Below are 21,940 nucleotides of genomic sequence, written 5' to 3'. Positions count from 1 at the left end.
AGTACATGCCGTGGTTTACCTTCCTTTGCATAAGATTGATGTATTAGTTAGACAAACTCTGCATGAAAATAAAGACACATTTTCATGAACTTTATAACAGTGGAGAGGATCCTTTGAGTCCCCAACATGAACTCCTTGCATCTGAAGTAGTGTATTCATCTGAGGGCTGAATTTGAAATATTCTTAATTCTTAAATTCACTCACTAGCTGCACGTATGTTTATATAAAACACAATTTTTTCCTATTTCCGTAGCTTTTTACATTAGGGAGGCTTTTTTAGTCATCTGACTCCTTCCCTTATAGCTTTAATTAGGATTTCAAATAGTTTTTGCAGTTCCTGGTTTGTACACTGTAATCTCTACCCAAGTATTTAACTGTTATGACTGGAAAAATACCATTTTTTGAGAACAGTGTTACAGGGGGCAATGAAATCAATCAGGTCTGTAAATTAAAGGAATATTGTAGGGTTTCTACCTAATTTATCTCAAAAATAAAACACTGTTTGCTAACAGCAGCTTCTCCAGCTGATGATGTTACAAACTATAGAAGCTGCTCAATCTTCTGTCTGGTTTAGGTTTTCTTTGGGATGTGTTCTAAACATTGAATTTTAACTAAATCTTTATGTGAGTACAACACTGACATCTAAGTTCAGCCTAAGTTAGTTTTTCTCAGGGAAAATCCCATTTGTCATGGGTAGCTTATATTTGAACAGCATTTAAAATCTTCAGTCAGTGATTTAGTGTCACCTTGCTTAGAGAAAATACCTGATCTGTTTTTGAAGTAGTGATGGAGATGTGTGTTGGCACTGGTTATTATTCTATCAATCCCTGTTCATAAAGATGTTTTCATTAGAGATGAATTTTGTTAATTTTGTTGCTGTGCCTCATCATTTGATAATTCCAGGGCAAGGTTACACCACAAGGTAGATACTGCTGATGATGATTCTGTTAAAGGTGTTGGTATCCAATTCTCAAGAGTTTTCCTTCTTTTTTTTCAGGAATGCTTCAATACCAGCACGCTGCTGTCCTGCTTTTGGAACGTTGTATAACACCAACACTTTTGAGACTTTCAAATCTTGTGATAAGAAATCACTTCTGGACAAAGAAGCAAATGAGGTAAGATTTAAAATCAAATCACAGAGTGTTTCCTAAATCCTTTCTACCAGTTGAAGTGCTTTACTCTGCCCCAAATATTGGAGATACTCCAGTCCTGAGTAACCTCAGAATTCAGCTTATTTTGGAAAGAAGAGTTTGGTGTTTGCTTGTTGCTGTTCCCTACAAGAGTAGTACCTAATATAACCAATAATAACTAATTATACTTGGAGAGCTCCATCACATTTTAAGCTAAACAATGCTCTTGGAGCTGCCAGGGACTTGAATTCTGTAGAGTGCATCTTTAGAATTTGTCTTGACACCCAGAAACCAGCAGGGCCTGGTTTAAGCTTCAGATTACTGCAGTATATCTGTGTGACAGAGAGATGGGGAAGCTCCACAGCAGCAAGAAGGCTGAGATGAAGCAAGACAAAGGTGGGTCAGAGGGGCTGTCTGCCTGCTCTGTAACCAGGTAATTTAATGTCATGGCCTGGGGAGAGGTGAAAGTCAAATTTAAGATGCTTTACTTTGACCAGGCCTTGATTGCTTTAATTGATTGCCTTGGGTAACAAAGTTTTGATGTATATCTTCACTCAAAACTGGGAACTTTTGGCATTCCTGTGGCCTCGTGATTCCCTGTGTCTGACCTTTACAATTCTTTTAATGCAGGCAGTAGTCTGGATAAATTCAGTTAGAAAAGATGGCAGTGAATGTTTTTTTCCATGCTCTAAAGGTAGCTAGAAGAATTAAAGATTTTTGCAGCTGTTCTGATGTTCTCTTGGTGTTTCTCTGCCCTTTCTCTTCCTTCTTGTCCCCACAATCCCTGGCAGATCTGGGAATCAATCAAATCTGGAGCTGCTCTGGAGAACCCAATGCTCTTGAACAGGTTCCTGCTGCTGACATTTGCAGTGAGTAGAGAGAATTTGTGTCTCCTGCTTCGAGCTTTGTAGTGGAATGGTGAAGAAGTGCTTTCTTTTTAGGAGAAATGCCGTATTAATATATTTTGGTGTTATTTTCTACCCATGTATAAGATTGCCTGATGGCCTTACAGGTATCAGTAAAAGCAGAGCAGCTGTTTCATGTTTAACAAATTGAAAGTTTTACTAAATGTTCCAGCTAACGAAAACTGAAGGATTGTACACACACTGTCTGTTTAAATCTTAAATCAAGACATATACAGAGAAGGGAAGTCTTTTAGTATTTTTATGATCTTCTAAAATCATTGTGAGGTAAAGATTCCTGTGGTTCCTATGGTTAGGATCATAAACCATTAATTCTAATCAGCATTATATCATTTACTTTGATATATCTCTTTATTTTCTAATTTTACAACTTTTTTTTTTCCTAGGATTTAAAAAAGTATCATTTCTATTACTGGTTTTGCTACCCTGCCCTCTGCTTCCCTGATGGAATTCATATAACTGAGAAACCTGTGTGTCTTGGGGATAGGTTCTCACTAAATCAGGTATCCAAAACACTAAATATTGTGAAGTCTGTAATGCTAACAACTTTTGTGAGCTGTAAAACTCAATATTTTGTGTTACCACACACTGAATTAACTTGAGACTCTTAATTTCTTACGAAATCTTCACTTTTTTTCGTTTCCATGTGGGTTTTTTGTTTACCTTTTGTTCCATGATTGTTTAAATTGTCTCAGTTAAATGCAGATATGGCAAACAATTCTCGAAGAGGTGGTTATGTTAAGCTATATATTGTATCTTTATTTTTGATATGTATTAAGCTATACATAAAAATTAAAATGGGTGAATATATAGGTATGGTTTTGAAGCTCATTTAAAAGAAACCTTTATGAAGGAGCAGCCCCTGAGTGAACCTGCTCATTAAAATTACAAAATTATTGATAAAATGCATGATTGGACAAGAAAAAGAAGTTAATTTTTTTTTTTAGGAGAAAAGTTAAACAGTTTTTAGTTTCTTTCATATTACACTGCAGAATTGTTCCAACTGTTGGTTCAGCTTCTTTCCACTTTCAGATTCAAGCCCTGCAGAAAGCATACGATGACCTCTGCCAGCAGGAGGGGGTGACAGCCCTGCCTTATTTCTTAATCAAGTACCATGACAATTCTGTCGTGATATCCCTGCTAAAAAAGTGGGATGGCTTCTTTCAAGACCAAGGAGGAAAGGTAATGAGAATTTTATACAACTTTATTTAATTACAGGTTTAATTTGCAAATGGTTTGAAGCTCTAATACTGAGCTGGGCACAGCAGTCGTGTCTTGAGGTTGGCTGTAAAGTGATTTTTATGCTGTTTTCCCTTTGCTTTCTTGGCTTGCTGGGCTGTGGATACAAAAATGCTGCTAGCAAGGATTTTCTTGCTATTTTCTAAGCCTGTGAGAGACTTTTCTCTCTCACAGAAGAGGCAGCAGAGTTCTGTAAACAACCAAGCCACCTGCAACCTTGAAAAGTTTTGTTTATAGTACAGTAGAAAAATATTTTGACAATGGATGTTTTAGGATTTTAGCCAATCACCCCCAAGGGGTGGCTGATCCTTTGTCCAATTAGACTGTGAAGAAAAAAGTCTATAAAGAGTTTGTAAAATAATTAAATCAATCAATCTTGCTGCACAATTCCTGCCTGCTGGATCTTCTCTCCTCCTCCTCCCTATGGCTGCGGGACACGGTGATGTACCCTAGGGCATTTTAATACTGGCCTGTACCCTTTCACTTCTTGATCATCTCAAAATCAATACAGAGTTTTGGTTTGGGAGAAAGGCTTCAGCTGATGGGCTTCCCTCATAATTGTGTTTTTAAGGTAATGAGGGTGCATTTACTGCAGTGAACAACCAGTGTCCCTAAAGAAGCCAAACTGAATAAATCTCAGGGCTGTGGCAAGAACAGTAAAATCTGGTGTGACCATATAAATATTTATAAATATGCACAATGTGTGTGTAGGCCTTCCCTGTCCCGAATTTTTATTTAAAAATGCCAGATAACATTTGCTGTGAACTGAACAGTGGATGGATGGCTTCTCATGTGGAACAATTTTATTTGCAGGTGACAGTTGGAGTTTATGATCCATGTAATTTATCCCAGTACCCAGGATGGCCACTGAGAAATTTCCTGATCCTGGCAGCCCAGAAATGGTATCTGTTTAATTCTTTCCCACAAAAATGGTTTACTGGTTGGTGTCAAATGAGATATTTTTCTCCTCATGGCATTTCACTCATATCATACTCCTAAGATTTTGCTTTTTGCCTTGGCATTACCCACTTTGAGCGATTCTCATTTTGTGCATTATTCTGTTTTTTCACTTCTGTCAGTCACAAATTCCTATTAATCCTAATCCTCACATGGATGCATGTACCTGGAAATGCCTGCTTCACCCCCTGCCAATACCCTCCAGATGTTTCAAATCTTGTTTAAAATATTCTGTGAACTTATATAATTAATTAGTGTCAGGTAATAGCACAGTTACATTTTAAAAATCAGATTTTCTTCGGTTTTCTCCTGGTACCATCTAGAATTTTTTCGTGGGGTAGAGGATGGGAAGACAGGACACAGTTTTACACTCTGGTTTTTGGAAAAAAAATATTAAAAGTAACAAAGAAATTGGGGCTGATGTAACAAAACTGTAATTAAGTTGCACTTGCATAGTTTTGAGTGTTACATTTTATTCCAGAGCCCTCAGGAAGGGGAAGTGCTGGGTTGGGTGAGCTGGTTGGGCTGTACAAGGAGCTGTAAAGGCCCAGAGAGTCCTGGCATTCAGAGGGGTTTAGGCACTAAACTTCTCATTTTTGGGGGGTTTGAATCATAGGGAGTAAAATTATATTTATTGAGAGCTCAGAGGATGTTGGTGCCACAGCAAAGTCCAGCTGATGTGTGCTGTGGTGCTTTTCTGCCTTTTGTTCCTCTAAACCTGCAGTTTGTCCACTGCTGGATAAATGCAAGGACAGGCTGGCAGGGGCATTGCTTAGGAGCTGTTTCACACCAAACCAGTCATTTTCTTATACTCAAGGAATTGTTTCTCTTTCTGTGCCTGGTACAGACAACAGTGTTCAGTACCAAGACAAAAAGCCTCATTCAGAACCTGCAAAGGACTAACCCATGTGAAATGGTGTTTAAAAGAAATCCCTTTTCTGTTAAAGAAGTTGCATGTCTGTCTCTATTTATCTTTTTTTTTTTTTTTATGGCAGGGGCAATGTTCTCCAGAGGATTGAAGTGCTCTGCTTCAGAGACAGGACCATGCAAGGGGTGAGAGACATCACACACAGCATCATCTTTGAAATCAAACTGCCAGAGAGACCCCTGGGCCCAGGTAAGCCATTAAAAACATTATTTCCCTTTTTTTATCTCCCTCCTTAATCACTGCAGACATGGAAAAATGAATTACTACTACAAGATCTTTGCTTATGCTGAGTTATTTCAAATGGATTTTAAGTTGTTTGAATTTCTGTTAAATGTCTTTAAAGGAAATGATTGTTCCTTCTTCAAGAAAGAAAGAAGAGGGAATATTCTCTCTTAATTTTTTCCTCCTGTAATTGTGCTTCTAATTTAAAAACAAGTCCTGCTGGTGTCATATAAAATACAATAAAACAGCAATCAGTCTCATTTTTTCTTGTTAAATTTGCATACAGTCCCTTAGGTAGGAAAAAGGTGATAGTGAATTTATGTGATGCAACATTTCTGGATAATTTCTAAAAAGGTTAAAAACCTGCCCCAGTGGAACTGTTCCTTCAATCCCATAGTGACACATCCAGGTGTATTTTAAAGCAATGGACTTGAAATGTTAGAACATAATCTCAGAATTAATGTTTGGGTACAGGACAGTATCACAAAATTTCTCTACCTCATGCAAAAAGTTCTGAATGCTTCACATGTCATTGTTGCAGATTGTTTAATTACATATAATTAAGATATATAATTCTCCACTGAATCTACAGATGGGGTCTAGGGAACGTGAAATGATGACTGAACTTGGCAAAATTTACTGAATTCTGAATTAAGAATTTGCTGAGCTTGACATTAACGATCTGATGGGGAATGATGCCATCTCTGTGCTGGGTGTGAAGCTGAACAGGCAAAAGCAGCACAGGGGACACCTGGGAGCAAGGAAATTCTCCAGGAGCTTTCAGCTGATGTAAACAGCACCATTTGTGTAGCAGGTTATAGCAGGTTGTTCAAATACAGGTTATTTACTGGCAGGTTTAAAATAAGGGGGTTTTTCCTACAGGGTTAAATCCAATAAAATTTCTTTCTTCTGTCCTGTGATATTAAGGTTTTCATTCTTTCTTTCCTTTTTTCTTGCTTTTTTTTTTTTTGTTTTGTTTTTTTGTTTTTTTGGGGTTTTTTTTGTTTGTTTGTTTGTTTGTTTGTTTGTTTTTGTTTCAAATATTTCAAACAGATTGTCCAAAAGCTGTGGGATGGGAGAAAAACCAAAAGGGAGGCATGGGGCCAAGGATGGTGAATCTCAGTGAATGCATGGATCCAAAAAGGTTTGCTCCTTACCTTTTAAATTCCCATACTTTTCATTACTTGGGTTTAATCCATACCAAGCTGAAATGTGAAATAGGTAAGAACAGACAGTAATACATACTCTGCCTGTTGTTTGGACATTCCTTTTGGAGGTGAGGACCTTTACAGAGCAGTGCACTGCCTGCAGCAGAAATCTTGGCAATTTTGGACTCCAGCTTCAAACTCTGAATGCATTTCATTTAAAACTGAGTGAAACGTAGGTCAGAGTGTTACAGGCCTGTGGTCATTTCATTGAATTCTGTAACCTGCAGGTTGGTAATGAAAATCAGCAGGGGGGAAAGTTCAGCCTTTGGGGTTTGTCAGATTGTGACAGGAAAGGGCTCAGGAAATGTGACCTTAATGGAAATGTGACCTTAGTAATTGTTATCATTCTGCACATAATGTTTGGGCCATGGATTGAAAAGAGTGGGGTTACAGAGTGACTGCATCTGTGTCCTTGCCTTGGAAAAACTTGTTGGTCTCATGGTTCAGGTTCACATTTTGCCCATCAAGCAAAGCCATTTTTGTCAAGCATTTGTGGAAATTCTCAATGTCTTCCTAGACATTCAATAAAGTTTACCTCAGGGTTCTTAATTCTTTAGGTAACTTGACCTTCTTTACTTGTATAAATGATATAAGTGCTTCCCACAGAGGTGTTGGTAAAAGGCCAGCCCTGACAACTGCTATTTCAACCCCTGTTGGACAAATAATTTACTGGATGCTGAAAAAGTTTTGTTTATCATGTGTAAGGGAATGAAACTTGCAGGAATCTGAGAGCTGTGGTGGCCTGGCTTGATGGGAGTTTTAACACCCTGTGTTCTGATGAATACAAAAATCTGCCCCTTGCTTGAACACAGATTTCCTTCCTCATTTTCTTTCTCAAGCTTCCACAAAGAACTGCCTACATGCTTTAGGGCACAAGTGGAACTTTTCATGTTAAGGGCAGGTGTAACTGGGTACAGGAGACCAGTTAGTTTAAAAAAGAAACAAAAATTTATGGACAAATTACCTGTCTTGGCACTCAGCTTAACAGGAATCTTGGCTGAGACACCATTTTTATTTTCATGCTTGCATTAATTTTGTTACTAAAATTTTAGTTTTGGATTGTTACTTTTTCAGAAGCCCTTGTATGTTTGTTTTTCATATTGCCTGTGGGTTAAACTGCTGAATTCTTTCTCTCCTTTAAAAAAAATATAAAAATTAACTCCTTCAGCTGGACTGCCAGTAATTGCTTTGTTGCAGAAGCACAGGAGGGTTCAGAAGTTGTTGTTGTTTATTGCATGGCACAGGTTAGCAGAATCATCTGTGGATCTGAATTTGAAGTTGATGTGCTGGAGGCTGGTGCCTACTCTGGATTTGGAAAAGATTGTGTCTGCCAAGTGTCTGCTGCTGGGAGCTGGGACACTGGGCTGTAGCGTTGCAAGGACCTTGATGGTAAATCCTTAATCTTACAATCAATCTCCTGTTTCTCATAAATTCTATATTTCTTCCCTTTTTTTGTCCAGCTGCCGTGACACATCAGAGAAAAATTGCATTCTCTGCATCAAAGTACATATAATGCACACTAGTTGGTGTTATGAATTGCAGGGAAGAGGTAGGAGCTGTAGCTGTTGGAAATAACTGAAGTTCTGTGAATATGAGATAGTAAGGGAACCTTGTTAGAGTGGTACTTTATTTTGAAGTTATATTAAAAAAGAAATTCTGGAACAAATTAACAAGCTGTAAAGACCAAATTCACAGTGAAGCCCTTGAAGTAAGTGTGCTGATAATTCCTTTCAGGGATGTTCACCATATTCCACTGAATTCAGCAGGGTTTGAGGGATTTCTGTTAAATGCTATATTTGGACCAAACAAATTTTCTGTTCCCTGATTTCTGCTTTGAATAATTGCAAAAGCTTTTGTAGCTTGAAAAAGTGGACAAAACTCACTTCTCATTATTAAATTATCTTCTCCTCTAGGGCTGGGGGGTGAGGAAAATCACTTTTGTGGACAATGCAAAGATCTCTTACTCGAACCCCGTGCGGCAGCCGCTCTACGAGTTCGAGGACTGCCTGAGTGGGGGCAAGCCCAAGGCTCTGGCAGCAGCAGACAGGCTGCAGAAAATCTTCCCAGGAGTGGTAAGATCATTATTTCTATGTTACTATCACTGGGGAAATAAAAAAAAAGTGATTTTAAATTGCTATTCCAAATTCTGGTAATTAAACATTAGTGGGGAAAAACACGACGCAGGTGTTACATTGGTTACTGAAATCTTTCACTTCAAATCTCTGTACCTGGTAACTTTATTGAGGCAAATATTTGGAGTAATGAAATATAATTAAGGATCATCTAAATCATCTGGTAGCTTATTGATAGTGAAGGAAAATTTTTTCCTGTCTAAGGAACTTTGAGTAATGCCAGGTCAGACATACTAATTGTCTACTGTGGGAGGAGGTCTTGAGGGAAGTAATAAATGTATTATTCAGGTTTCCTGTTATCTTTTAGACCCAAAATTTGCAATCCTATTGCAAAATTGATTTTCTACATTAGAAGATAATAGCTTAGTATTTAACCTCCAGCCAAGGGAACAACATATAGTCCCCTCTTTTTAATGTCATCCTTATATTTTATGAGATGGCAACTAAGTATTTTGTCTTGGATAATTTGGAGGCATTTTAAAACTTTTCTTAGATTCCTGAGATTTTGGAATTCTGTGGAATGAGCAAGACCTTCCTTTGGGGAAATATATGGACATTTACTCCTCCTTAAAATAATACCAGTGTGCCCTTTGAGCTTTTTTTGCCAGTGTTTGGCTGCCAAGGTGCACCTCAGCCACTCTGGCTGGTGACTGCTGTCTTTTTTTTGGGGATGGTCATTCAAATAAAATTGTTGAAGCTGCCAGACTTGTCTGTATTCCTACAGCTACAGTCCCTGGATTGAGCTTTTCTTCTGAATTCCAGTAGGATTTTAGTATTTTACAAGCCTCATTGACCATGTTTTTGTGCAGCTAGCATCCAACTTATTTATTGTAATTTATTGAACAAAAATTGCCCTCCTGAGTCACCAGCAGTGTCAGCTGTGCTTATCTAATCAATCAGCACCTGTGCAGCACAGGCTTGATGAGTTATCTATGGACACATGACTCAGGTCCAGCATGGATTAAAGTTTTGTGTTCCTGCCACAACCTTTTGGAGGAGATAATGACACTGAAAGTAAAGCCTGCTCCAGTGATTTCCTGATGTCTGTGGTGATGGTACAGAGGGGAGTAAAGGTGTATCCTTTGGAATTGTTAATGCAGGTATTACCCATGCTCATTTCTCCAGGCTGCTAAATGGGCCTGGTTCTTTTTATCCTCAGGGATATTTATCATATTCAGAATTATAGTCACCCTTCTGGTTAGTTGAGTCACCTGGATTTATGAGTTGTGCTGGTAACTGGTCCATGTAAAAGCACATTCCACCAACCTTCCTTCCCTCTCTTCCCATGGAATTTTATGCTTGGTTCATCCAGCTTTTACATTTTGGCTTTTAGTTTGTTAGCTGCTTAGAGTGCAGTGACAAGCAGGGAGGCTTTGGCAAGGCTTGTGCCTCTGTAACATAAATGAGGGATCCATCCTTCCCTTCCAGCAGATGGCTGGCAGATTGTGCTCACACATTTCCAAAGGAGTGAATTAATTGTTTGCATTGTATCTGCATTGTGTATATGCTTATTTGGCTCAATATTTGCTCTCAGTATGTCTTGCCCAAATAAGGGGCTGGAAGAAGGAAATGTTTCTGCCACAGGAACAAACTCCTCCAGCATCTGCACAGTGCCAGCCTCCAGCTCTGCAGTGACAAGTCTCAGAAGTGCTTTTCTGCTGTCTAAAGTTCACACATGGCTGGGGGAATTACAGGGGAATCATCTGAGGCTGTTGTTATTCTCCTCGGGAACTGAAACTAAGGAGCAGAGTGTGTGATACTGCACACGTGTCTGACTGTGACTGAGTCAATGTTCAGCAGCAGAAATGCAGACTGCAGCCTGTTAAAATCCTCTGGGAAGGGGCTGGAAAGAGACTCCAGGACACAGGTTTTAGATAAGTTTAACAGATCATAATCATATGTAAATGTGGCTGCTTGGCTTTGTGGTGATGTTTGTAACCCCTGGGATTGGGAGCAGTTCCACTGTGTTCTTGTAGTGATTTGCGAAGCCTGGCAAAACTTTCTGAGTCTGTTCTGCGTAAATACAGACTCAGAAACTTCAGCACAGTGCTTTAGTGCCCAGCCCTGCCACACAGAGAGAGGGAAAGGGCAGAGCTGCCATTCTGACAAAGAGGAATTGAGTTTGTACTGTGATTGGTGTTGAATTTTATACCAATTCAGTCACAAGGTTACCGTTTGAGTGCATGATTTTCTGCCTGCCTCCCTCCAGAGCTCAGAAGGTTATAACATGAGCATCCCCATGCCAGGCCACCCAGTGAACTTTTCTGAGGTGACAATGGCCCAGGCTCAGAAGGACGTGGCGAAGCTTGAGGAGCTCATTGATGCCCACGATGTTGTTTTCCTGCTGATGGACACTCGGGAGAGTCGGTGGCTGCCTGCTGTCATTGCAGCCAGCAAGAGGAAGGTACTGTATTATTCCATTTATTTCCTTTCCTTTCATTCTTCCCTTATTTTAAATACATTTCTGGCCCTGAACAATGGGCTTTTATTTCGTTATGAACTTTCCTTTGCCAGTGGAGCGAGCAGCGTGTTCCTTTAGCGAGGGCTTCACTGAATTATAACTTCAGGTGTAAGGGTGTGGAACTTGATAACTTCACCAGCTCCTCCTTAATCGTCCTGTCCTTTCTGCAGCTTGCACCTGTGCTCTTCCAGCAACCTTTCAGCTGTTTAAAAACAGCACAGAAATGTCAAAAAGAGTAAGTTTGCAAAGCTGGATATTGACCTGGGAAGTGCCAGTGCCAGCCTACTCTTCCTGTGTATGATGGTTGGTAATTTTTAGCAATATATGCAGTTTTATTTGCATATTTTATATGAATCCTGTCTGGTTCAATCAGGATAGAGTGGTTTTATGATCTCCAAAACTTCCCTCTCATGTTTGCTTAGCCAGCAATGCCCCTCTACATTTTTCTTGCAGCATTCAAATCATTTTGAGGATAAATTTTGACATTTTTGGAGACATTTCTCTGTTGCTCAGTGGTGCAGTGTGTCTGCATCACAGCTGGTTGATTTGATAACATCACTTTGATAGGAGGAGATGGAATTCTCTGTCACTGGAAAAGCACAGCAGGGAAATCTCAAGATGTCCAAACAAATGCTCAGTATCTTATGTTGGTAATCACTCAGTGAGAGCTCTGCTCAAATGTGGTTTTGTGTGGCACCTGCAGATCTCAAGCACTGCACAGTTTGCTTCCCAAAGTCTAAAAAGAAAATAAAGAACATGCTGAGTGATGGTTTGTGTGAGATGCACAAAGCCAGGTCCTACAGGTAGCAGTAAGAGTCGGTCTCCCCACTTCATCATCGAGTTGCCTTGATGATCTTTGCCATTCCTTCCCCCCAAACAAGCATCTCAGACAAACAAACCCCTCACATGTTAAATCCTCATGTCACATATTAAATCTCTGTTCCTGCTGAGCACTGGAATTTGTAAAAATTTACTTGTTTTTTCTTTTTGTTAATTCATGCCAGAAGATACTTTTCCATTGTGTCTTTATCAAAACCCGATGATTTTTTTAATTAAGGGTCAATCAGCTAGAATGAAATAGTTACCAGCCAGTAAACTGAGAAGAGAGAAACAGTTGATTGCAGTGGGAATTGTTTAGCAATATTATTAATTTCTGCTAGTACCAGCTGTTACTCATATTTTGGAAGTGGAGCACCACATTCAGGTTTTACAGGTAGAGGCAGTGAGAAGATGCAGTCTTTTAATTGCTGTAGCCCTGTGCAGATTCAGCAGCAGGGTTCCACTTCAGGACTGAGGAAAAATAAACTGCTACAAGGCTGAAAGAGAATATGCAGAAATTATTGGGAATACTGAGAATGATGATGAGACTCACAAGCTTGCTAATGAAGATGACTAATTCTTGAGAGAGCTTCCCTCAGAGTTGTTCTTTTAAACAATTCCTGGCTGTAAGAATGGAAAACGAGAAACTGCTGCACCAGAATTTCTATCTAAAGTATCTGCAGATGAAGCAGTGCATCTTCCTTTATATTTTACTGGCTGCAGCCATTATTGTATTGATATTGTGCTTCAGATTACTCTGTGCACTTGCCGCAAAGTGGAGAGCAAGGGGAAAATGAGGACAGAGTAATTGTGTAGTAATTGTGTAGCACAGCTGCTCCTGCTCCCCATGTGACTAAGCAGATGCAGATGAAGCCCATAAGTAATCATTAATTGCTTTCCTTACTGAGTAGAAATTGTTTTGGATAACAGATGGCATTTCAGTGCTTGAAGTTGTTACTTTTTTGTCAGTGTAACAACTAGAGGGAGTCGTTCATTTCGATCAGATTTGCCTGAAAGGCACAGAAAAAAGCAAGGGGTTGTGACTTTCTGAAACAGACTTTTATTTTGCTTTTGTTTTTTTCTAAGTGCTTGACAACTGGAATTCTGCACCTTGCAGACACTCTGTTTATGGCTAAGATGGTAAATATGCAGTTAATGGGTTGTTCATCCATCTACAGTGTGTGGGTTTTTGGCATTTATAGCGAAAAGCCTCGAGGCTTTTTTTTGTTTTTCCCCCTCCCTTTTTGGCTCACTTAATATCTGTTGTTCTCTCTTTATTGTTCACAGTTGGTCATCAATGCTGCCTTGGGATTTGACACTTTTGTTGTTATGAGACACGGCCTAAAGAAACCAAAACAGCAAGAATCTGGTGATTCACGTTTCAGCAATGCCTCTGCTTCTTCTGATCTTCTGGGATCCTCACTCTTCTCAAATATCCCTGGCTATAAACTGGGCTGCTACTTCTGCAATGATGTTGTGGCACCAGGGGATGTGAGTAGAACCTTATGCAGATGGTGATTATATCTCTCTTTTGTTGTGACTTGGATTTTTATTTGATTTTAATGGTGTTTCAGGGAGGGATCTGCTTTATGTTGACATACACAGGGGTGAAGAAATAGCTCATTTTTATTTGGAAGATGGCAGATATGAATTGCACAGCACTAGAGGTGTTTTGTACAGGGCAGCTGGTTATTTTGGAGTTATTTTTTCTTCCCTTCAGAACTGTCTGTGTTTGTAGTCCACCAGGGATCGGACACTGGACCAGCAGTGCACGGTCAGTCGGCCTGGATTGGCCATGGTGGCTGGAGCCCTGGCAGTGGAGTTAATGGTTTCTGTCCTCCAACATCCAGAAGGGTGAGCCATTGCTGCTGTTCTGAGGTGTTCTCTGAGAAATAAGACAGATTCAATACAGTCTTTAGAGAGGAGAAGGAATTACACCTCAAGCAGGACAGTTCTGTAACATTGTCTGTAAAATAATGTAGTGTGCAGTGCTTGAGGGAACTGATTCATCAAGTCTTGAGTTTTTCTTCTCTCTCTGAATTTAACCATAGAAAAGTATTGAGAATATCTCAAAAGAAGAAAATGTTGCTGTTAGTGGATCTTGGCTTTCCTTTGCTGAACGGTGTTTGGGTGAGATGAGGAGCTGTTGTAACGTGTGGCACATGAAGGGCTTCCAGATGAGCAAAGCTTATTTAAAGTTCAGCGTGTGTGATACAGAAATTACTCTGAAATTCTGCACCTTGGAAGTGAGGCTTGTTTTCTCTCTTTAAAACCCGTGAGAGAAAAAGTGACTTAGGAGTCGAAGATGAGTCTCAGACTGATTCATATATATTTATCATGCTGAATCTTGCTTCCTGTGAAACAGACTTTCCACATGGATTCCTTACTACATTCCAAGCTGTAGCAAAATTCCTGGAAGCTGACTGGAAATTCTGAGTGTGTTGTCTTGCTCTAATTTTCCCTGTTGGGTTTTTGGCAGTGGTTATGCTGTGGCCAGCAGCAGTGATGACAGAATGAATGAACCACCCACTTCTCTTGGACTTGTTCCTCACCAGGTACCTTATTTGTGATAAATGCTTTTGTTTAAGAGCTGGGAACTGCTCATCGCAGATGTTGTCTCCTTAACAAAAATCAGATTCCATTCCCCAGAGGACTGACTCTCCATGCTTGTTAAAAAATAAATATAAATGATATTGACACATCACACAGGCCCAGGCAGTGTGTTCCTGGCATTGTGTTTGTGTTACTCATGGACACACAATTCCTGCTACCTGCTAAGGAGGAATTTGTTTGGAGCAGGAATGATGTGAATAAAGCAATTTCTGACTTCTCTGTTCTCCATCAGAGCTGACAGTATGAGCATCTTAAAGTTCACTTTTTAAATCTCTTCAGAGTTTGAAAACAATTCAAATAAGCCAACTCACAATTATTATATTTCTCCAAAATATTCCTGTAATTTTGGTACATTGCAGCACTTTTTTCTTCTACTCAACCCAAACTCTAGTTACAATGTTGATGATACAGTTTTTCAAAAATTCAGTTTAAAAACTTCAAAATTAAGGTATTATTGTTATTTGTATAGCAGAGTTACTTAAGTTCTATTCCTGGTGGCATCTCTTCATTGTAATAAACAGAATAAAAAGGATGGTCAGTACAAAGAGTTCATAATTGAAATGATCAAACCCTGCTGCAAAGTGCTCCCAGTGCTCCCTCTCTTAGCAGAAATAGTGGTCTGGAATTCTAAAATCACCTATCAATAATATCATATTAACATCATAACTGAGGAATGCACAACAGCTAAATTTTCAGATTCTGGGTTATAGAGACAGGGAAAAAATGTGTTTAAGTGGTCACACTATGGCTTTTTGTTTCTCATGGCCCTTTGCACTCAGAGAAGGCTAACTGCAGATGGTGCTGTGCCTCTATTTGTGGTGAAATAGTGCTGCATTTAGGTAGTTGTGCCATTATTTGTGTATAGAAAAGCAGTAATGTTGTGCTTTGTAGAAATTTACTGCAGGTTTTACTGGGGGTGACTGTTAGAACATTATAGATATTCCTTTTGTTGAATGTATGTGTCCAGTTCATGTTGAGTTTTGGAAATGTTTAAAATAGCAATGTAATTTTTTTCTTTCATCTTCTAGATCCGAGGATTTTTATCCAGATTTGATAATGTTCTTCCAGTCAGCCTAGCATTTGATAAGTGCACAGCCTGTTCAGCCAAGGTAAGGCTGAGTTTGTCTGTGCTTTCTATTATTTTTATATTTCTAGGTCAGTTCTGGGGTGCTTTTTGGCATTTTCTCTGACTTCCTTAGGGCTTGGGATCTGTTCTCACTTCAGCTAACGTTCTTTTGCCTTCATACCCTTCTTTTTTACGTGTTTTCCAAATTCCTTTGGCATCACCTCTCAGCATGCTGCACTGTTTATCTTCACACAAATGCTGTCCTCAGCTGAAGAATCCAAGCAGAGATTTACCAAGACATTTCTGAAAAGTTTATCACAGAAATACTGTCCATATCTTTCAGCTTTGGAGAAAGGAATGAGATTGGTATTGTTTAAGAAATCCTTTCTGATGCCTGCTGAATAAATATCTCTTTATTTCTGGGGCTTAATGTCTTTACAAATAGGCAAAATTGTCTAAATTTATGATTTGTGATACAAAACAGACAAATAATGAACAATTGAGGGGGAAAACATTGCTTCTTACCGGTTCTTTATTGACCAGATTGTTCATTTTGCTGCTGGTGCTGCCAGTCCTGAGTCACCTCAGAGTTCCCAGCTGTTTCTTGGCTCTCTGGGGCAGCTCTTGCATTGTTTCCCTCTCCTGTGGCCTTGAAAAGTTCCCTCTGGCAAGTTTTTTCTGGCCGTGGAGTGCAACTTCCAGAAGTTTTCCCTGGGATATCTCAGTAGGGAGATGCAGAGGGTTTGACTCATGGTTTGAACTGCTTGGGAGTGCCATTAATTTAGTTCACTCTCCTGTACCTCGAGACTGACTGCCAGAAGTTCTTTCTGTTCCTTCCACTGCGCTCGTCCTCCTTTCAAACAGCCATCAAAAAATAATGGGGCACTGGCATCTTCTGGAGATCTCACACAGTATCTTCTCCTGCAGTATTCCTTTTTTTCCTCTGGGCTGTCTGGGTACATTTGACAAGTTTTGAAGGATTCTTAATGTGCATTTGCTCTTCAAAAGCTGAAGCACTAAACTTGGATGTTTCTAAAAATAGCAGCAGTTTTATCTGCCCTCTCGAAGAGCTGAAAGCTCAGCAGTAGCTAAAACCTTGATGGTGGGTTATTTAAAGTGTTAGAATAAGGTTTTCTTTCTTTTTCTTTTTCTCTTTTCTTCTTCTTATCTCCACTTCAGGAAACACTGATATGTAAAAACAATAAAAATGTACATCCACGCAGATAAATTCAATGCAAGTATCAATTTTTCATTAGCAAATCATTTCCTCTTGGAGGTCATTTTAAGAGAGCCCCGTTTTACATAAACAGACTCGATGATTTAATAAAAACTGACTTGGATTTTAGCAGCTGTGCTATTCCCAGAGAGATCACTTTTCATGTGGTTTGGGTATTGAATTACTTGTGTGCCGAAAAGGTTGCTTCATTGGCTCACAGATTTCCTTACAGTAGAAACACAGCCTCTGTTTACTTTGCTAACTTTCTATTTATTAGCATAAGAATATGTCACCCTGCATTATGTGGAAATCTGATGCTGATACTTTGAAATGATAAATCCAATTACAATTTAATTGTACTCTGTCTGTTGGTTTGTTGTGTGAGGGTTTGTTTGGTTTTTAATAACGTAATTTAGCATCATTTCATCCTGCTCTATGTCAGATTTGCTGTAGATTCAGACTTTCAGCACACAAGTGGCTCTGCTGATAGAATTGAATTTGCTGGCGTTGTATTCATTGTGTTTTCCTTTTGTCAGCGTTCTCCTTCTTGAGCTCTTGTCACTCTGTAACTCTTAAAGCATAAAACTAATGAATTAGGAATTTTAGAAGAATTCCAGTACATCCTGAAGCCATCCAGTCCAGCTGGAGGACTCAGGAGAAGCTGCTAATGATCTGCATGTTTGGAGATTTGAGTCCTTTTCATTTTGACTCAGTCATTCCTTCATTTCTCTGCTGTTGAAGCTGGAGAGGCCAGGCTTGCAAGCAGCCAACTTTTCTTTACCCAGAATTGTCCTGCCCAGGCCGTGTGCCAGAGAAGCTTCCCGCAGGCAATTGTTCAGGAATTTTGGGGTGGTCGCAGCAGGAAACCAATCTATTTTTATTCTGGGCCAAATTTTCCTTTATGATTCCCCCTCTGTCTTATTCTGGTTGTGCAGAAGCTGTGCTGGAATGTCAAATATCCCTGTAAGAGCTCAGGGCACAGAGAGCAGGGAGAGCTCCTCTGGTGCCAGACTTGTTCTGGCATTGACAAGGGAGACTCCAGAGTTCTTTAGTATGGATATTTATTTGTAACAACTGCTTTACTTACAGGGGAAAATGTTTAGCTTATTACTGGCTGTGCTAACTAACCTGTTTACCCTGTGGAGAGCAAAATGAGGCTGTTTTCTCATTACATTATGGTGAGAAGCATTGCAATTCCTTGGAAAAGTGGGTAGATCTGATCCTTGCAGAAAACTGGTTCAATCCTTGGATCATGAGTGTTAAAATATGGATGGATTTTAATGCAAAACTGCCAGTGTTTGTATTTTAATGAGGGCAGTGAAAATTTCCTTTTATTGCTCCGCTTTATTTCCTGTGCATCGTGGTATGAACGAGGAGGCTCCACAGCTCCAGAGTTCAATGTTACAAAAGATAATTGCCACCAACCAGCCTGGGTATAGAGATGCCTCCTCTGTTTTTACACATAGCTCACATTCCCTCCAGAGTCAGGATTTAGCATCCATGTGCTGGAAAGCTGATTTGTTCTCCTCAAAGAGATTTCTCTCCTTCCCCTACAGCAGTCATTCTCACCTGTCATTATCCCCACTATGAAATTGATAAAAACCAGCATGAGCATCTCTGCTAATTTCCAAGTTCTTTCCCTACTTTCTGCTCAGTGTGTTGGGAACTTGAGCTGCTGAAGTGGCTTTTTAACCACGGAGTGAATGTCCAATGTTTCTCAGTTCATTGCGTGTGACGAAGGGGCAGACGCTGGGATCAGGGATGGTACTGTTGGCATTACGTTACAATTTCTGTTTTCAGTCAGGATGTTCCCTTGCCCTTGCAGATGTTTTCCCTTTCTGCCATCCCAGGAATACATTAAACACTTCTGCTGTGACATTTACTGAGTGCTTGGGTTGCGTAAGTTATTTATGAGTGTTTCAGTTTTGAAATCCATCATCGTGTAGCCTCAACAATGCTCTCATTGTTCTCCTCTGCTGACTGCTGTGCGTGCATTTTTATGTGAAATCATTCTGATCACTTATGACAGCAACCTGCAAGGTTCTGTCACTTACTGATGTTTTTCAGTTGAGATAATTTTTTATTTCGATTCCAGGCCCTTCGGATTTGTCCTAACTGCACTAAGACATTCCTATTTGCTTTCTCCCAGGAGCAATGGATGATCTGTCAGGGACACTCCTTTGAATCTTTTTATATTATACATTTCTCATTTCAAGCATTGTGTGGATGTAGAAGTCATGGGGGGGGGGAAAAAGCCGTGGTCTTTCCTGTGCTAAAAAAAAAGAAAATCCTCCTGCAGAGCTTGCAGAAAGGATGAAGGAAATGGGGAGAAATGTTTGTCCTTCAGGAATGAACATTTCAAAAATTAAGAGGATGTTTTAAGAGTTCTGTCTGTAGCTGTGCTGTAACGTGAAGTCAGTGAAACTGAGTCCATTTAGAACTTTCCTTATTTCCCTAATTTACATATGTGAACATTTGACAAGTCTGCACAGTGCAGCCTCTGTCTTAGTACTGGCTAGATTTCATGGAGACTTGAAGAATGCATCATTAATACACCTGGGCATATTTGCAGCATTCTGAGTTAAACCTAGGACTTCTCTTACTCTTAAGGTGGCATAGAAATGAATTTTCCCGTTGTTGCATTTAACTTTAAAAATAGTGGGGTTTAAGGGAAAGAAGAAACCTGCCATTGTTTAAAACAGTGGAGTCATATTTCGGACAGGTTGTATTTCTGTTACATTTAAATGAAATTTTGTGTATCTAAAAGGGGGGTTTGTTTGGGTTTTTTTCCCCAATATTTCTTCTTCCAATTCAATTAAATTCTAACTACAGTTAGTACAAAGTAAAGGATTATCAATGAGGAAAAAGACAGCATCACTGCAGTTTTCTAGTATTGACATGTTCAATTATCTACCTGTGCCTAGAATATAATTTTTAATTATTTATATTAATGGCAACCATGTGCTCTCCTGTTGTCTCTCTGTGAAGCTGTTACACAATTCCTTTTCTGTCAGTTAAAACAAAACTGAACTAAAAAACTTTGCCTTGAAGTATCTGCCTACAAGAACTGCAAAAACAAACTTGGAGAACACTAAGCTGGATTCAAACTTGGGAATATTCAATGTGGGGTTGCTGGGATGATGATGATGATGATGATGATGATGATGGTGTTCATCCCACCGCTGCTGAGTGTAGGAACAATTCCAGCCCTCATTCTGTAGGATTCCATCTGGAACTCAAAACCTCAGTTTTTTGTTTGGCTGGGTATGAGAAGTTTGTAGTCATTCTTTTTCACTTCCATGAGATTTTTGCATATTTGCAGCCTAGTGCTTTCTGTTCCCAAGTTTATTGTTCAGTTATTCCAAGGAATCAGTGCATATTCATGGAGACACAATATGCTTCTCTATTTTAATTATTATTGTTGTTGTTTCTCATATGTTTTTCTGCACCCTCATTGCAGTCTTTGACAGGTGTCTGTCTACCCCGATGCCTATTTTTTTTAAACTTAACTGATCATCAGCCTTGCTTTTTGGAAAACTGATCTTTGTTTGCAAATATTTTTGAAGAGTTTAACTTAAAGTTTGACTTTTATTCAATTTGTCCACATTTTTAAAGTGCTGCTATATCTGTGCTTGCAGAATTGTTTGTTTCGTTTGAAATAGGAAGAGTGGAGGGAATTGAATTGTAAAAGATGGTAAAATAGCAGAAACTGATGAAATGCAGTAAATGTGGTTTTGAAGAAAACACTGATGCTCCTCCAGTGCTGTGTGCATAGGTATTGCAGCACATCCAGATCATAAAACCCTGTGCTCTGGAATGGTCTGCAAAACATGGATTTTGAAGCTGGAGCTGTGGGTTTGGGAAGCACTGAGCAGCTGCAGTTTCTGCCTGAGGCAGCGACAGCTTTGGGTGCTCAGTGTGGGACAGATCAGCCTCGTTGTTGAAGTGCTGCTGGCAGGGGAGGGCTGGATGGAATAAATGACTTTTCCTGGGCAGTACCCAGTCATTCCCAGCTTCTGGCTGGCTCCAACCAGCCCTGCAGAGCTGGGGCCTCTGGGGCACCCATTTGTGCAGGCAGCCAAAGCATCTTTCAGCATCAGGCAGTTGCTTTGCTGGGAGGAGAACATTCCCTTGGGTGTTGGGGAAGTGCCCGTGCTTCCCTGCCAGGGTTAGGGGTTCTCTGCAGACAATGGGGGCTGCTCCTGGACTGTTCCCTCAAGGCAAAATTGAGGGTTAGGTGCCTGTCCCTGTGCACGGATAACACAGGATCCTGCCCCGAATTGTCCTTCCCCTGGGCTGGGGCTGGGAGGGAGCAGGGCTTTCTGCCTCCCTGTACAACAGAGGGTGACTGATGCCAGAACGAGCTGGAGCCAAGCATGCTGCAACTGCTGATGAGCTCATCAGCATCACTTTTGGACAGGAAGCAGAGTGGGGATCAATGGAGTTGTAAATATCCATCCAGTGGAAAACGTGGAGCGAGCAGGGGGTGGCTGGGAGGGGGCTGAAGGATGTACCCACGTGTTCAGGGAGGTCAGGGCACATGATCTAATGGTGCTGGCTACCAGAAAGCCCTTTTGTTCCTCTTTCTCAGTCTCTAAAACGGAGATGTTGATTTTCTTGTGCTCTCTCTTCAGCCCTTTCTTTCCTCTCGCTTCTCTGTACTCCTGTTTTCAGGCAGGGAATGCCTTCAGCTTGTGTGCCGTGCAGTGAAACTTCCTTAGGCTGGCTGGAATCTGGGGATGCTGTTACATTTGAAATAATTTGTGTGAAGTGTTTGAGAAAGGGAAGAGTGGCTAAAATGAAAATCCTGCAGTTTTATCTGTCAGTTCATATCAGAAAAAATGGTTACTTGATGAAGCACATCGAGATCATTCCAGAAAAGAATGTGTGCAGCTCCCAAGAACTAAATGTTGACAAGACCATGCTTAGACTGTTATTTCTTAAATTTCTAAGATCTCTACTTTCCTCCTTTTCACCATTCAAAAGAAACTGAAAAATCCCAAGCTAAAAAAATCCTTCAGAGCTG

General features: G+C 40.0%; 1 protein-coding gene across 9 annotated transcripts in view; it reads left to right on the top strand.

Moving 5' to 3' along the window:
* The window catches only part of ATG7 (autophagy related 7), a 92,629-nt gene that overhangs the window by 1,499 nt on the left and 69,190 nt on the right, over window positions 1-21,940 (top strand). For 8 of the 9 annotated variants that reach the window (XM_039559183.1, XM_039559182.1, XM_019292035.3 and 5 more), the window contains 14 exons: window positions 998-1,115; window positions 1,922-1,999; window positions 2,440-2,556; window positions 3,086-3,235; window positions 4,106-4,194; window positions 5,242-5,366; window positions 6,453-6,543; window positions 7,852-7,996; window positions 8,521-8,679; window positions 10,949-11,143; window positions 13,307-13,510; window positions 13,758-13,873; window positions 14,499-14,574; window positions 15,661-15,741. In XM_039559183.1, the coding sequence (XP_039415117.1) occupies window positions 998-1,115; window positions 1,922-1,999; window positions 2,440-2,556; window positions 3,086-3,235; window positions 4,106-4,194; window positions 5,242-5,366; window positions 6,453-6,543; window positions 7,852-7,996; window positions 8,521-8,679; window positions 10,949-11,143; window positions 13,307-13,510; window positions 13,758-13,873; window positions 14,499-14,574; window positions 15,661-15,741 (1,744 nt within the window). The remainder of the gene's footprint in view (window positions 1-997; window positions 1,116-1,921; window positions 2,000-2,439; window positions 2,557-3,085; window positions 3,236-4,105; window positions 4,195-5,241; window positions 5,367-6,452; window positions 6,544-7,851; window positions 7,997-8,520; window positions 8,680-10,948; window positions 11,144-13,306; window positions 13,511-13,757; window positions 13,874-14,498; window positions 14,575-15,660; window positions 15,742-21,940) is intronic. The other variant, XM_019292032.3, reaches the window with a different exon arrangement.

Source organism: Corvus cornix, chromosome 12, assembly GCF_000738735.6.
Source record: "Corvus cornix cornix isolate S_Up_H32 chromosome 12, ASM73873v5, whole genome shotgun sequence".
NCBI lineage: Eukaryota > Metazoa > Chordata > Aves > Passeriformes > Corvidae > Corvus > Corvus cornix.
This window is presented reverse-complemented; position numbering and strand designations above follow the sequence as displayed.